Source organism: Chlamydotis macqueenii, chromosome 21, assembly GCF_036417535.1.
Source record: "Chlamydotis macqueenii isolate bChlMac1 chromosome 21, bChlMac1.mat, whole genome shotgun sequence".
NCBI classification, from domain to species: Eukaryota; Metazoa; Chordata; class Aves; order Otidiformes; family Otididae; genus Chlamydotis; species Chlamydotis macqueenii.
The window spans coordinates 8,132,210-8,148,918 of record NC_141576.1 but is presented as its reverse complement, the minus strand read 5'-3'; the positions used below and the strand labels follow the sequence as shown (position 1 = coordinate 8,148,918).

The 16,709-nt window shown below is 43.9% G+C and overlaps 1 protein-coding gene across 1 annotated transcript; it reads left to right on the top strand.

The window, feature by feature from the left end:
• Positions 1–902: 902 nt before the first annotated feature.
• LACTBL1 (lactamase beta like 1) lies at positions 903–16,305 on the top strand. The gene is made up of 7 exons (XM_086764695.1): positions 903–923; positions 4,100–4,244; positions 5,534–5,643; positions 8,752–8,909; positions 10,097–10,344; positions 13,422–13,527; positions 15,327–16,305. Exons 1-7 carry the CDS (start codon positions 903–905, stop codon positions 16,303–16,305), a joined length of 1,767 nt encoding a protein of 588 aa, XP_086620821.1.
• Positions 16,306–16,709: the final 404 nt, after the last annotated feature.

The window sequence follows — 16,709 nt, the reverse complement described above, 5'->3', positions numbered from 1 at the left end:
CAGCCCACAGTGTGTTACGGATACTATCCTCCCTAGCTCCCCATTTTTCACTCTGCTGTATTGTTTGAGCCATGAAATCACCAGCAGTACTCCCTTTTGGCCGCATCCCTGGACAGATGCTGCATTGCTTGAGGAGGGGTGAGGCATGGCTGATTAATCCGTGCTCAGAGAGGCTGATTGTTGGGATTAGTGCTTCAGATGCTCTTGACATCTGCAGCTCCAAAACAGCCCCAAATTCATCAGGACTGGAAGCTGGAGGGTAGCAGCAAGGCTGGTAAGAGCTCTTATGGGGGGGTTTGCCTACTGAATTGCCACTGCCAGGTAGCAAGACAAGAGGGGGATTTTATGGGAGAGGTGGTAGCCATGCCGTTACCTTGGCACTTCTAAGTCTGTCATACTGTTTCTTGGTGGTGTCTGTGATTCCCAAGACTAAGGAGGGTGTTGTTGACTGTCTAGAGGGAGCAAGGCTGACAAGTCAGGGAGAGGGCTGGAAGGACCCTGCAGAGTAGGCAGAATGGAAATGTGTCGGTCCCAACAGTCTTGAAGCTCTAATTCCTTGTGTTTGGGAGGGGGGGTGATGATGGCCATGGGCCCCAGCACATCCCAGAGCTTGGGGCCAGCCCCCGCAGTAAATACAGATGCTGCCAAACCAGAGGTAGAGAGAAGGAAGGTATTACTCGGGACTTATGTCATGGGGTTTCTGTGGTTTATCTCCCTATCCAAAACCAGTCTCTCCCTGCTGCTCTGCTTATCTGAGCTGGGCTTTGTTACTCTGGACTCTACTCCAGGATCTAATTTTTTTTCTGCACTAACTTTTTGTTTCTCTTCATCACAGGGTTTTATGAGCCTTTTGTTTGTGGAGACAGGCAGCACAGGGGATAAGAAAAGACTTCTGAGCAGCCATGGATGGATTACAGTTGCGGGTAAGGCTCGCTTGGTGCAAATCACAACCTTTTTCCATCCTTCAGAGTCCCTAGCAGCTAAAAGGAAAGAAAAATACCAGCTCCATCTATGTCTAGTGAGCCTGTGAGCTGGGAGTGACTCCCTTGTCTGTCACCACAGGGGAAGTCCAGGAGGCTGTTTGGGATTAAGCCCAGAGAGTGCTCAAGCTCCTGGTTTAGGCTACTCTCCTCCCCTTTCTGTGCACAGCCCAGCCTACCCCCTCCCAGGCCCGCCCAGGGACTGTGGCTGGAGGCACGCAGGAGCTGTCCACCTCACAAGTTAATCGCCTCCTGTTTGGATGTTAGGAGGAGATGAAGCTGCTATAAATAGATTGTAAAGCCCTCATGGTTTCAGCTGTGATTCACACACACAGCAGAGAAGCATTAGGAAGAATTAACATTCAATCTCTCAGGCACTTTCTGTCCCTGTCACTTAATCTCCTTGCCCAGGGGAGCTCAGCAGCACTTTATGGAGGGTCTGAATGGGTCAAATGGACCGGGAAACAAGGAGCAGGACACTCGGGGAGCTAAAACTGGCCACCTCAGCCAGAGTGACTGAGCAGTACCTGCCCATGATACGCAGCTGCATTTAGAAGCATGGCAAGGTGCTCTGCTCCTGCCTTCCTGGGGCTGAGATCAGACGGCGTGGTTTGGTTACTGTACGCACGCGCTGGGACACCCGACAATAGCCTCTGGGACTGAGACGGCTTCTGGCGATGGTATGTGCAGGGGACTGGGGCTCTTTCTGGCTCTCCCTAAGCAGTGTTGAGCTGTGTCTCTGACTGAGCGGCTCACAGGGTCTGTGGCAGTCTGCCTAGATGAGCACGGTGTGGCGGGACAGCATGCCTGGGTGGTCTATGTGAATTCCCCACTTCTTCCCCTCCCCATCCTAATTTTTCAAAGCTTGGGAAAAGACATAGCATACAGCTGACCTACCCTTGGGGAGCTGTGTGTGCTTGTTCCTGCATGTGTTTGCATTCATTTCCATGTGTCTAAGTGCTTGATAGCCTTCCTCCCTCTGCCTTGCTGTGTTAATAATGCTCTTAGCAGTGATGGCCACTGAGCAATGTACATGAGATGGAGAAATCAGCTGAAAGGGAGGTAAGACCAGACAGGAGTGGCAAGTGTGAGGAGTCTGTTTGTAGATATCAACCCATCCATTTGCCTGACAGTCTCCCAGGTACAGGGGAAGAATGGTATTTTTCTTGAAAGGTAGCTTAGAGAGTAGAGCATCTCCTCAGGGCAATGAATATTCCTCACACTTTTGCTTATTTGGTGCCCTGTTGATAAAAGAGAGATTCATGTCTCTAGTTCGATAGCATTGCCACAGTTATGTTGCATTGCTACTAGATTCTGGGTCACAGAATGAAAGAGACATTCCACAAGAGATAAAGGGGACTTTGAACTAAAGGATGAGAATTCAGTGTTGGTATCTCTGGGTCCTCGATAAGTGGTCTGGGGATTCTAGAGCTCACAAGATGAGGTATATACCAGAAAGTCTTTTCCTTTCACCCTGCTCTTAGGGATGCAGGAATCAGGGTTTCTCAGTGAAGCAAGGAAAGAAGCAGAAGAATGGTCAGAAGAACCGGAGGTTGGTGAGGGAGTTGCCTTATTATGATGGGACTAAATCCAGGAAAGTTACCTCATGACTTATCCCACTCCTTGCTGCAGGAAAACAGCATCTCATTGTCATTGCAGCTCTAGGCAACATCCTTCAGCACAAACTGAAGCCTGCCAGCATGGGGGTGATTAAAGAGATCTCAATACACAGGCTTCTCCTTGTGTGGATATGATCTCCTGCATACTAAGGCACTGTATAAGGTCGTGTATCTCTAAGCTAAGCTGGTTTTGGTGTCAAAATGGCATTCCCCTATTTAGTCACTTAGTCCGATAGCTGGAATGGACTGCATGTGTGCTCTGGCAGGCTGAGGCCTGAGTGAATCTGCAGGCCATGTATGGTCTTAAGCCATCCTTAAAGTCTGAATTATGTTATGGAAGAACCTGAAGTAAGCTACCTTCAGAAATTATGTGGGAATGCCTGAGCAGGCTAAAGGACTTCAGACATAACTGTGAGTTGTTTCTATTACTGTACAAAAAGTGGAATTGCAATCTAGAGTTTCAGCAGATTCCCCAGTTGGATCCTTATGGAGCCACAGAGCCATGTGGAAGTCTGTAAGTGGCTCAGTAGATTTTGACAAGGCTCAGCTGACTTGCAGGAGATTTTGCATGAACCATCTTGTATCTCAAAAAGGAGAAAAAAAGGGGACATGTGGAAATCTAAAGGGAGTATTTTAGTCTGTCTATCCTACAAGTGAGTCCAGACAACCTGAAACAGCTTTGGAATGTGGACCATATTGGATGCAAATGGCAGGCCATATGTTTTACAACATTAATTGCCAAACTTTCAAAAGCATCCTATTGACCTTGTACAGTCAGTGAAAGCCTAAGCTCATGCTTAGGCACCTAATCATTTGTCATCTGTTCGTTGTTTTTCTTCAGCATTTATATGGTAGTATCACCAACCTGGATGGTCTCCAGTGTTGTGAGAGCTGCATAAACCCAAAATATTAGCCAGTTTTCAAAAAATGGCATCTGTAAATGCCAAGCTTACAGATGGTACATGATAATGGGAATTACAGGCACAAAATAGAAGGGTAAGGGCAGTACATGGTAAAAAAAAAAGTCCGTCATTCATCTATAAAAGCTGGATCTGCTCAGATGATCTGGCTGGTGGCTGCCGTGCTGGACTCTGGGAAAAAAAAAGCGGTTGGAAAGATACCAAGGAAAAAGTCATAACAATTGAGAAGGGATTAAATGAGAGCTGTAACAGAGCCCAGCCAGCCTGGGCTGATGAGCTTCACCTGCAGGGAGGGGAAAAGGCAAAAGGAGTGGATGGTTTTCTTCCACAAGAACCAACAAGACTAATAAGGCAAGGAGAGTAATATCTTGCAAACCTCATTGGAATACAAGAAATCATCTCTCATTCCAGTTATTTCAATGTGGTCTGGTATGCCCAGGTCTGGTGCCATAATAGTACTGGAATTAGTCCACGTTGCTGCAGTACCTTTGTTTTCCAATGTAGTGTGTCTCTTTCACCTAGCTGGTATGTACGAGAGGCAATTTTTTTCTCTCTGAGATCACATCTTTTCTGCTTACAGCAGGCATCCAGCAGCCGGAGCCTCCTCAAGGTCACTGTTATGGAGGTGAAGTGGATTCACGTGTTGGTCGTCTTCTTCTTCCTGGTGTCTGTTGCAATGACGGGTTGCTTTCTATGGCAGTACAGCCTTCCCAAGGTGGAGCCCAGTGAGTAGTCATCTTTGAGCTTGGCCATGGTTTGGCACAGAAACTTGTGAGACTGATGAATGCCTTTCCCATGTGGACATTTTTCCCCAAAGAGCATTTCCCCAAACAGCACACAAATTTACCTTCTCCTAGCTGGTGCAAAGACACAGAGAAGATGAACATTGGGTTGATGGACCATGTAACTCTGCTGCTGTCCAGTGAAGCTCCATTACTTCTGGGACTAGCCTACGTTAATTGAAATACCAAGGAGACATTTTATTTTACATTCTCTTTAGCATCCTGCTGTAAAAGTCACTCCAGTTTAGAATGGGTTTTATTTTACACCTTACCAGGTGCTTCAGCTTATAGATTTGCTTCCTTTCCTATTCCTCTAATCCTCGATCTTTGAACCAGCTCAAGTCCATGGTTCACACTAGTTGATTACAGAAAACTCAACAGATAGGCTCAAAGCACAGTGTAACTGGATCAGAGATTTAAGTAGCCCAAAGATGTCATGAAAGGTGCCAGAGATACTTCATAGACCAGTGTCCAAAAAGATTGCAGACCCTATGTTTTTATCACAGAGTATCAGAGGCTGCCTGTAGGCACTTGTATATCCATCCATTTCTCTCCTTATCTGTATTTCTAATGATAAATGAGGATATTGTTTACAGCTTACAGCGCAGAGGAGCTGTGTTTATGAACACCTTGGGACCAACTGGGAATATAGTGCCTCCAAGTAAGAGAGTTCCCATCTCTCACTGAGTTTAAAGATCTCTGCTTGCCACAAAAATTTAAGACATCTCTGGTATGTGCAGGATAAAGCTAATTCAGAAGACAGCTAATGTACTAGGTATGCAGCCTATCAACTCTTGTTATAGTATTAGATTTTAAGTGGCACTCACAATTAACTTCTATATCCATTTTCTGAAGTTACAACATGCATGGGACAACTCAGACTTTCCCCTAGACATGGACAGGGCACTTTCACGGGGTCTAAACCCACTGTCAGGTAGCCTACAAAGTCTTCGCATCTTCTGTAGTCCCAGTTCCTCACTCTTCCAGGCTGCAGCCTATTACAGCTCCTGCCCATCCCGTATCCATCCCATATCGGAATAAGCAATAACAGAGCACAGTGCTCTCTTCAAGTCCTGTTTTATGTAAGATGGAAACAATTCGAGATTGTCTCTTTTCTATGCAGAAGTGTCCTTCAGCTTTGAACAACACAAGCAAGAAAGCTAGTGCTGACTGCTGGATGAGGTTAAAGCTTGTTAATGTGTCACATATGCTATCTCTGAAATGTTTTCCAGGCCCATCTGTGGTGGAAGTGAGATCAGAAGCTGTGCAGATGTGCCCCCGCTATCCTGAACCAGTACCACTGGACCACCCAATCCCCATTCTGAAGGACGCATTGGAGAAGGTCTGTGAGAAGGGAACAGAGGGAGACAGAGCTCATGACTGCTTTTCTGAAGGTGTAAAGGGGAGAATATGTATTTTGCCCCTGAGCATCTCTGGGGAAGGAGGTAGGCAATCAGGGAGGTGGAGAACATGTGGATCTAGAAGTGGGTATATAAAACCCCTTCGCTGAACATACACAACAGGTCAATATGCAGTTATCTTATCCAAAGGGCAAGCTATGATGAAGAAACATTATTACCTGTCCATCAGAAGGCCTGATGAGCATATATCAGCAGAAAACTATGGCTCATGGCATCTTGTCTAATATTAAGTAGCCCTCATGTCCTGGAAAGCACTTGACTCATTGTCATAGTTCAGCCCCGATCAGGACCAGACTACGCAGTCTCTCTCTCACTCCCCCCACCCTCCGAGAGAATAGGAGGAGATAATATAAGAAAAATGGCTCAAGGTTTGAGACAAGGACGGGGAGAAATCCTTAAAGTTACCATTACGGGCAAACTTGAGGAAAACTATTCATTTATTTCTAAAACTAGCAGGAGAATGAGACAGGGAACAAGATAACCTCCTCCCACCCCTCCCTCTTCCCAGGCTTAACATTATCTCTACCACCTTCCCCCCCCCCCCCCCCCCCCCAAAACGGCACAGGGGGGAAGAGGGAATGGGGGTCGCGGTCAGTTCATCATGTGCTGTTTTACGCCGCTGCTTCATTGTCGGGGGAAGAACCCCTCACATTCCTCCCCTGCTCCATTGTGGGATTCCTCCCACGGGCCACAGTCCTTCGTGAAGTTGCTCCGGCGTAGATCATCTCTTCCACGGGGTGCAGACCCTCCAGAACGGCTGGCCCAGCAGGGCCTCCCACGGCCACAGCCTCCTTCAGGCATCCACCTCCCCCAGCGTGGGGTCCTCCACAGGCTGCAGGGGGATCTCTGCTCCTCCGTGGACCTCCATGGGCTGCAGGGGGACAACCCGCTCCACCATGGTCATCACCACAGGCTGCAGGGGAATCTCGGCCAGGAGCCGCATTACTCCTCCCCCTCCTTCTTCACTGACCTTGGCGTCTGCAGCTGTTCCTCTCACAAGAAAAATTCTTCACAACAGGCTGGCAGATGCCTCTCAGGATCTTTTTACATCTCATTCACATCTCATCTCCTCTCCACTTCTCGCAGCTGGGCTGGGCCGAGTCGGGCCCAATCAGCTGCCTGGTGGGAGGCCAGAGGGTGAGGCCTGCGAGGCCCACAAGGCTTGTGCCTCCCCTACTCAGCTGCTTCACATCTTTTTCATTTTTTTTTTCTGTTTTCCCCTTCTTAAATACGTTATCGCAGAGGTGTTATCAGGGAACATTCTGCTACCAATTGGCTTGGCCTTGGCCAGCAGCGGGTCCGCCCTAGGCCCGGCCGAGTCCGCTGAACAAAGGGGAGCGACTTCTAGCAGTTTCCTACCGAAGCTGCCACCTTAGGCCCCCTCTCACTAAATAAAAACAGAACACTCATGTAACTTCTTTCTACTCATGAGTGACTACCAATTCCTTGTCTTATTGCTTTGCTGACTTTCCCCATGCCACTAGTTAAAAATTAAGGGAATGGAGGGGAAGGGGAAGAGGAAGGAGACCTGCATCTAAATGAAAGAGAGACCTGCCTTCCTCAGCATCATATACTGTTTCTGAAATTTTAATACTGTCTGAAATTCTGGTAGGCTCTATTTGCAATGAGGAAATACTGCATCATTGCCTTGACTGTATGGACCATAAGGGCAGCCAGGCTCTGACAAGACACTTCTGATTTTGTAGACCCTTATCATACAATATTCCCTCTCATTTGTCTCTTTCTCATGAGTATTTTAATTAGTCATAATAGAAGCTGTCCCACAGTTCTGATCATTCTTTTTACTCTTCTTTTAATGTTTTCCAGCTCTAGCATACTCTTGTGAAGATGTGGGAAATCAGTCTGTATGCACTATTCAAGGTGCAAGTGAATCAAGAATTTATAGTGATAAAATTGTGGTTTCTGTTTTATTTTATGTTACTTCTCTAATAATCCCTCATATTTGATTTACCTTTTGTTCTGCCATAGGGCACTGAGCTAATGTTTACATAGGAGCATCCATCATAACCCCAAGGTCTTGTTCCTGAGTGCTAATGACCAGCTCACTGCCCATCTCTGTGTATGTGTTGTGAAGTCAGGGTTGTTTCCTGCATGCATATCGCTTTATCTACACTTCACATTCACTTTCTTGAAGTCTTTGCTGATGTCTCTGGGGTTACTGTAGAGAGATATTTTATTATTCAATTAGGATAAGTCAGAGAGGTAGGGGAATGTGCAGAACATTGAATGTCCATCAGAGAGTCATCTAACCTCCCTTCTTTGTGTGCCTCAGAAATGAAGTATCCAAGCACTTCTTTGAGGTAGGCTGGTGAAACTATTCCTATTTTGCAGATGGAATAAGGCACAGAGAACCCAAACACCAGATTCATAGGAAGACATAGGTGATTGAAGGGAGTACCTCAAAAGTTTATCTTCAGACGCTCTTAGGTTCTGCCTAAATCTATGGACATTCGAACCTATACTAAGGATCTTGCACTACCTGAGACAGACTACCATCCTGTGCCAGGCTAAAGACCCTGGAACTGGGACTCTGAATGATACCAGGTGCAATTATGTTGCATACAGGGGAGATGTTTTCCTAACTCTAGCATTTTTCACGGCATGAAAAGTGTCATGGGATGTTTGAAAATTCTGGAATCTTTATCATACATCTTTGAACCTAAAACACTTGTGCAAAGAACAGATGTACACAGTACATTACAATTATTAGGTTTTAGCATTTGTTTTTAATCATGTAAGCGTCATAGATATTACCAGGATGAGTACCGCATTCTTTTACACGGTGGACATATAGACCAAAAGAAAGATACTGGATAATTCAGCATAAGGAATTCACAGGAATAACACAGTTTAAATATTTTCTTTTGCAAAAACGCATTTGAAAAAATCACTCTCAAGTGCTTTTAATTAAGGAGGACTGATGGTCTGGGCCTTCTGCCACCTGTTACAGACTAGATGTATTATAAGACTTTTCATTTGGAAGTTCATAATTTCTCACCGTTCTCCAGGTAGATATGATGCTGCGCCAAAAGATTCATAGCTCTGGTCTCCCTGCCATGTCTGCCATTGTTATCTACAACGACACTGTGCTCTGGACAGGCAACTTCGGGAAGAAGAATGGTTCGGACCCCTCTTCAGTGATGCCCAATGAGTACACAATTTACAGGTGAGATAGATGTATTGCAGGCATGAGAGCTAGAAAATACAGAGACCTGATAACCGGGAACAGAGTCATTGTCACGAACCCCATCTTCTGCTGTCTCAGGTCGACTGCAGAAACCTCCTCTGAGTTACACTGAAACTTTGTGAGACAATGCTTCAGCTGACTGTCCCTAAATTATCATGTGCCTGTGGCTTACTGAGTTGTTTACTTTGTATTTTTTGCTTTTGTTATTTTTAATTTAATTTGACAATATTTTAAATCAGAATAGCAGTGACCATCCTGAAGAACCTGAAAACATACTACTCCTTAAATAGGAATATCTCCATGCTTTGAGGACACCTACGGCACAAATCTGAAGACTAAGAGCTAGCACAGACTTTGTGAACAGCAAGGAGACAGAGACAGAATTTAAAAAAAAAAAAAGTGATTCTAGCAAAAAAATGGGATTTCAAAAGAGTATCTACTGAACATATAAAGTAGACCTGTGTGCTTATTCATTCTCCCAATGAAGTCAAAGCCTCTTAATGTGTGTCAAAAAAAACCAAAAACAAATACACAGGAAGTGTTTACTTCCTTTAAAGATCTATTTTCAGTGATTTATAACTGTGTTAGATATGAAACATATGGGCTGCACTCTGACTATCAAATATTGTCCTCAGAATAAACAATTTCAGAAAGTTTCAGTACCTGTAAGTAGCTGGTTTTTTCCCCTCCATATCATGGTAAAATCCCTGCATAGATGTCCTCATGTTATTTCTTCTGGAATAATAAAATCACAGAGTGGTTTGGAAGGCACCTTAAAGTCCATCTAGTTCCAGCTCTGCTGCCATTGACAGGCAAAGGAGACCCCATGTCTGGGTGGGCTCAAACTACCAGCCTTTCAGTTAACAGCCAAATGTGCTAACCAGTTGTGCCACAGACACTTGCTACAGCATGCAAACAAACTTCTGTAGGCCACTGTACTACTATGGGAGTACTACAGAAGGTTATGTTGCAGTCCATAACAGCCAGAGTTAAGGATATTAATTCAAGCTTCCTGCTTGCATTTTAGCCATTGCCTTCTGAATTAGCAAAGTATTTTATCTAAAGCTACAGTGGATCAGTTGGGTGATCTCATGTACTGACCATCTTTCCTCTTGATTCATGGGTTTCTTAATGCTTAATTTCTATAAATGTTTGTTCCTTGACAGAATTGCCAGTGTCTCCAAGATCTTTCCCACCATTATGTTGTACAAGCTGTGGGAGGAAGGAAAAGTCACATCTCTTGATGATCCATTGGAACGTTACGCCCAGAACTTTGTTATTAAGAACCCTCTAGGAAGGCTCAAGGAATCAGAACAGAGATACACAGCAGATGGGCTGATTTTTTTTGAAAAAGGCTCAATGCCTCTTAAGCCATCACCTGTTACGTTGCGCAGAATGGCCAGCCAGCTCTCAGGTGAGACAACACTGCTACCTACTGCCCTCTGTCCGCCACTACACCACTTGAAAGAGACCACAGGAAGAACAGACTATATGCCAGGAATAGCAAAGGTTGCTGTTGAGGCCATTTCCCAGGATGGATCCTGCATCTTTGCACTTCCCAGAGGTCAGGCAGGATCCTTGGAAGCAAGCTGCCAGCAGCTTCATGGAGTGCTAAAAGGAAACTCTTGTTCTGACCACCTGCTAGGAAAGGGGACAAGCTGCACTGAGGGCTGGGGAATTGTTTTTTCTGTGCAAAGTGACTATATACTTCTTTCAACGCAGTAGCATACCCTGAAATCAGGCGCCACTTGCATAAGAGGTGGGTTTTTTTTGTACTCCAGTCCAGAGTGCTCTCATTTTTCTGAGATGTAGAGTTGAGGGTCAAAGTGGCACCAAACCTCTTTGCTTTGAACAGCTAGACCTTGATCAATAAGCTAAACTTAGCTGTCATTGTGGTTCCTGACCTGGGATTCCTGAGCTATTAATAGCTTTGTACTTGCTGGCAGAAGACTGTTGCTACCTCTGTAATTAAGTAACACCTACATTAAGGTAGAAGGAGCTCACAGAACTCAGGAGAACTTTAACATTCCTCAGAAATAAAGCTGCTAATACTCGACTCAGATTTCAAAATCTAATGGCCAAAGACAGACTGTGCTGGTATCTCATGTGGCATTTTGATTAAACTCTCTAGCACCCGCGTTATTCCAGATTAGAAGAAATGCCCTAAAATTAGGATCTAAGATCAAAATAGCACATAGGCAAATTTCAGTACCTCAGGACAGGGTACAGCATCACCTGAAGCAAGCCAGTATCAAAATAAGGATTCCCCAAAAGGGAAGGATGTAACTGAAATCTGGAAACAATCAACACAAAGCAGCCAGTGGTAGCAGGAGGCAGAAAGAAAAATGCGTACACAACATCAGCTCCTCTCCCTGCAGACAAGCTCTTGCTCTAGCCTGCCTGATGATGTCCTCTGACTCTCAGCAGCACCTGAAGCTGCTCTGTGCAGGAGCAGTGTGTGCCAGAGCTGCAGCTGCTGCAGCTTCCTGTCACCCAGTGAGGTGGGAGGGATGCCCTAGAAATACCTTTAGGAAGCATATGTCAAAAGTGTACCTGATCACAGCATAACTGCTTGTAACATGCAGCCATTCCATTTCTTCTATCACTGTGCTGGATTTGTGTCCCTGCCTGTCAGAGTGCCAGTTTAGAGCATAGTCCAGTTGCAGTCTCAGACCCTACTGCAAGCTAGGCAAAGAGCCAACTATTCTTACTGTTTTCATGCTTTTATATCCACAGTGCCTCTAGCCACCGGGTGTCCCTTATCTTTTTCCCACCACCAGGTGCCCTCAATTTTGCTTCTCTTAGAAAGTCCCTTATTTTTCAATCCCAGGGCTTCTGATGTTCATCGCCCCCAACACCTGCCTAGCTCCTTTTGTGTTCCTATGTCTTTTTTTTTTTTTTTTAAATAGAATGTGGTCCAAATTTTCCATACCACACCAGCCAGCTTGGACCCTGACAGTTTAGCAGAAGGAGAAGCAGCATTTCAAAATCCCAACTGAAAATCAAATGAACGTTGAGGTCACATGTTGCAATTCCTGTCTGTCAAAAACCAAAAAGGAATAGGTTCTGCTTAGCTTCAGGATCAAAGTCACTGAATGACACATTGTAAAATGTTTTTCATCTAAATTCTGCCAGTGGATCTATAATATATCCTCATTATCTGGGCTTTTCTACATTGCATATTACAAAAGTAACTCCAAATATTTTTCCTCTTGAAAATTACTTGATAGGTACATTGCTAGAGGGAAGTTCCAGCTTGTTAAGACTGTGGTTTTCAAATATATATGAATGACAGTATGAGATGCTATTGTAAATTATTAACACCATGCTTGGCGCATCAATTAGCAGGCCATGAGGTGTAAATCAATGACTCTGGATTTTCTGTTATGCTTACACATTCTCTGGTTTATCATTTCTAGCGAACCTCAAGAAAGACACTTGCACTGCTGGCCTGGTGCTAGTGAGCTCTCCCAACCTTTTCTGTGCTGCCATTGTGGCAGCCCATTCTCTCCTGGAAGATATTCAGTGCATCTCTTATCTGGTCATTAAGCTGCACAAATAACCACAGAGCAGAAGCAAAAAAAGCACTCTTGTTCCAGTTCAAATCCCAAGGTCAGGCCAATTGAGAAAAACATGTGTTGCTGCTACAAAAGAATAGGGCCTTATTCAGCTTTGCCATGATTAAGCACATGCTCACTGAGCAGACAATTGCAAGTCATTTTTCTGTCATGTGCCCTTCCTGATTTTCTCCTAAGCTCTAAATCAAACTCAGCTGTAAACTGCAATGAGGATTTCATTCCAGACGTAATCCAAGTTCTGGATTTGGCAAGCTGTGGATCCTGTGCAGAGGAGCTGTGGCATTTTAAAAAGCCAAATGTTTTTAGGGTATCCATGTTCAGTGTTGTGGAATTAAATGTGAAAAGAACTTCAGTTTTTCTATATTCAGAAACCTTGAATAAATGTTGCTAAAGCTGAAAAGAAAAAAAACAAAAAGCTACAGATACTTTAGGCCAAGCCTGGAAGGGTTCAGAGAAGTTCAAGTCTTCAGTTGCAAGGCATAGAGTAAAAACCTGTTTAAAGGGGCTGTTGTACACATTTGTAGACAAAGAAATACAGTCACACGGAAACGAGGACAGGGATTCCCCCAACTCTTTCTCTTCCAAAATGCCTTTCTCTTCCAAAATGTAGTTGGGGATACAGGGTATTCTTAACCATTCACGAACGTATTTTTACTGAAATGTAGCAACCCAGAGTTGGTGCTAGGGTAGGACTTACATTACCTGCGTTTAGTGGTCCATGACTTGAATACTTTGTCCTGCAGTATGAACAGGTACTTGGAGCACATTTGGTATGTGTATAAAGCACATCTGCACACCATTTTTGTTTTCACTTTCCCATTGAGTCTTGCCTTTTGCTCATTCTTCACCAGACTCAAAGTTTCCTGCACCGTGATTTGTCTCAAATTGTTAATTTTTCATTTCCATGGCACAGGTCTGCCCAGGAGGCTGCGATCTACCAGCCTGCTGTGGAAGGGCAACACGCAAGATGCTCTAGCTCTCCTGAAAGATGATGTCTTGGTCGCTGATCCTGGAACTAGGTCAGATGTATTAACTTTTGAGCTTTTAGTGTGGGTTTGTGTTTGCCAGTGATATTAGACCCACCTGCAGTCTTCATGGCCATTCCTAAATGGAACTTCAGCCGTCTACCCATACGCCTGTCTTAGGCTGAAAAGAGTGACTGTCAGAGATGCCAGGTTTTTTTTTTTAATATGTATAGAGCCTGAATCAGAAGCCTAGATGAGGCAAATTAAACTGCTATAGTTATGTTCAAGAAGCCCTAAATTGTGAAATATACAGATTTTCAAAAGTAGAGAGGCATGTTAATTTAATCAGTTTAAAACGTCATAGATCTTGCTTAAAATCATGCTATGTCTGCAGTGATTTAGATGTCTCTAAATTATCTATAAAATCTATTAATATTATAATTTATATAGCCTGTTAAAAGTCTATTACCTGAGCTGAAAACACTCAGAAATAATGAACAGGATTCAGCAGACAGCAGGTGAGGGAAAGGATTCAGATTAACTGGGAAGAACTTACTAATTCTGCAGAATTTTTAGGGAATAGAATTACATTCTGAAATAATTTGCCTAGGATTGCTGAGGATTCACTATGCTTGAAGTCGGCAAGCTTAGAAAACTCAATGGGTCTATCATGGCAACCTTGTATTAGTTCTGTCCCATGTTATATAGGAGGTTGCAAAAGACATTCCTTAAAGGATTTTAAGACTTTCATACCATCATCTTATTTGGTATTTATATTATGCTCACCATTAAAATACATAAGGATATCCACTCATAGTCTCTCAACCTCTTATTGCTTGACCTGATGATAGTTGTAACTCTGTCTCCCTGTTCTTGTATATACTTCACAGCTAATAGATCATTCTTCCAAAAGGAAATTCCATTCATTGATATAGAAATTTTAACATATTTTTCTGGGTATGTTGAAATTTAACTCCATTTCAGATATAAAATTTTAGATCCAGAATATATTTATTTTTGGGGTAGAATATATATAGACTATATTTATTCTTGGGGTAGAAATACATATGCTCATCATGCTTTTATTCAGCTAGATGGGCTGGAAGTTGTTGAAGTGGTACCAAATTTATGAGCTAAATAGGACTCAGTGAGATGTATGGCTTCATATAATTAAAAAAAAAGGTTGAAAACAGCATGAATTTTGAAAATATGTTTGAAAAATAGTTGCCCATTCATGTCTTCAAGTCATTAAATTTCATTAATGTATAAAAACTTAAATCACTTTATGGATATTAAAGACCAAAGCACTCTGGTGTGACTCAACATTACTGGATGCTGCTTTGTAGACTTTTAAGTGTTTTTTAAATGCTTTTACCATCTTAAGGTAGCTTAGGCGCTTAAGTGGTTGTACCATGTTAAATCTCCAAAGAGGCTTACCTGGGATTTTGAGACCTTTAAGATAAGCACCTGTAACTCTCAACTGTGCTCTTAAAAAGAATTGATCTATTCTTTGGTGAACAATTATAAACAATAAGTCAGGAGATTCAAATATATAGGTTTTTGCGTAAAGGTATTTTTAGTTTTCCATCTCCAGCTCTCTTTCTGTATGTAGTGTTTAAATATCTAGTATTCCCATAATAAATTTATCTTTCTTGACTTAACAACAAATCAAGGTAACAACATTCAGTTTTCCTCTGTCCCTCCTTTATCTCTCCTGTCTCTTTAGCATGTCATCTAATAAAATGAGAATTTTTCCCCAGAGAAGAGAGACCTAGAGACTGTTTTTGCATAGTCATACCCACACTGTGTCACTGAGGTAAGGCTGATCCAGACATATTCCTCTTCTTTTTCAGATGTCACTACAGCAATTTGGCCTTCTCCCTGATGGCACACGTGCTAGCTGACCATGCGGCTGAGGGGCAATACCAGCGCTGGATCTCAGAGAACATCCTGGACCGCTTGGGAATGGAGGACACTGGCTTTGACATCACCCCACCAATCCGCTCCCAGATGGCTGTGGGTTTCTATGGCAGCCGGCAGCTAGCCCCTCTCTATGACCTCGGCTGGTACAGGCCTTCTGGCCAGATGTACTCCACAGCTGCAGACCTTGCCAAGCTGGCAATGGTCCTCTTAGGTACCTACCACCGTCGTCTCCTAGAGCCTGACACAGTGAAGATAATGCTGACCCCTCTGTTTAAGTGCTCCACTGAATACTTTGCTAACAAGACTGGCACACCCTGGGAGATTAACGAGCAATTGGGATATGATGTCATTAGGAAGGATGGAGACCTTGACGGTTATTCAGCTACCTTCTCTCTTATCCCCAAGCTCCGCCTAAGCTTCATTGTGCTGATGGCAGGGCCCAGACCTCAGGGTGGAGACATTGTGGCTCAAACATACGAGTATCTTATTCCTGCCATGGAGACGGCATTCAGAGAGGCAGAGAAAAGCTTAATTCCTCCTCCAAGTCCAGGCCCTTATGTTGGCTACTATACCTATTCCAACCTGACTTTCTATGAGATCAAAGTTGGACCTGGTGGGGTGCTGGTCATGCAGCAGTTTGGGCCTCACGTGGAAGAGCTGATTCCTGAAAAGTACCGGACAATCAAGCTCCACCACCTGGAAGATCGTGTTTTCCAAGTTGTTTTTGACAAGGAATTCCCATGTGTTCTGCACCTAGGCTCTGCCTCCATTTCACTGGAGACCCAAAATGGGCAGCTCTTTAACTTTTATCCATTTGATCGCAAGGGTTTGTCTCCTGGCTTTGATGCACCAGGGCTGAACACATACAATGTGGTGCGTGTACTTCGTAAACCTGTATTCTATAGCTAAATGTCCCTCTACTTTTCTGGCCACTTCTGAGAGGTGGCTCCAAATCTGTGTCTTACCAGACTCTCCTGTCTCTGTGGCTTTATGGATGCCATTTAAAAGGGAAAGATGGTGGCAAATGACTCTTTTGCCCAACAAATATGTCATGTCTCACTTCTAAAATTACTTCAGTGGCTTGTGATCCCTGGCAGTGCATGGCAGGCCAGCTAGCAACGGAAGATGCCTGTGGGAAAAAAAGGTGGGAATGTGCTGGATGGATGGTGTTTGGATGCCATAAAAATATCCCAGCACCTACGTCTCCACACTTACATTTTCTGTTGATGGCCATTTTGGTTATTGAGTGGTATCACCAAAGGGCTGAGAATTTCCTGCATCTCTCAGAAAGTATCTTTTCTTCAGTCCAATGG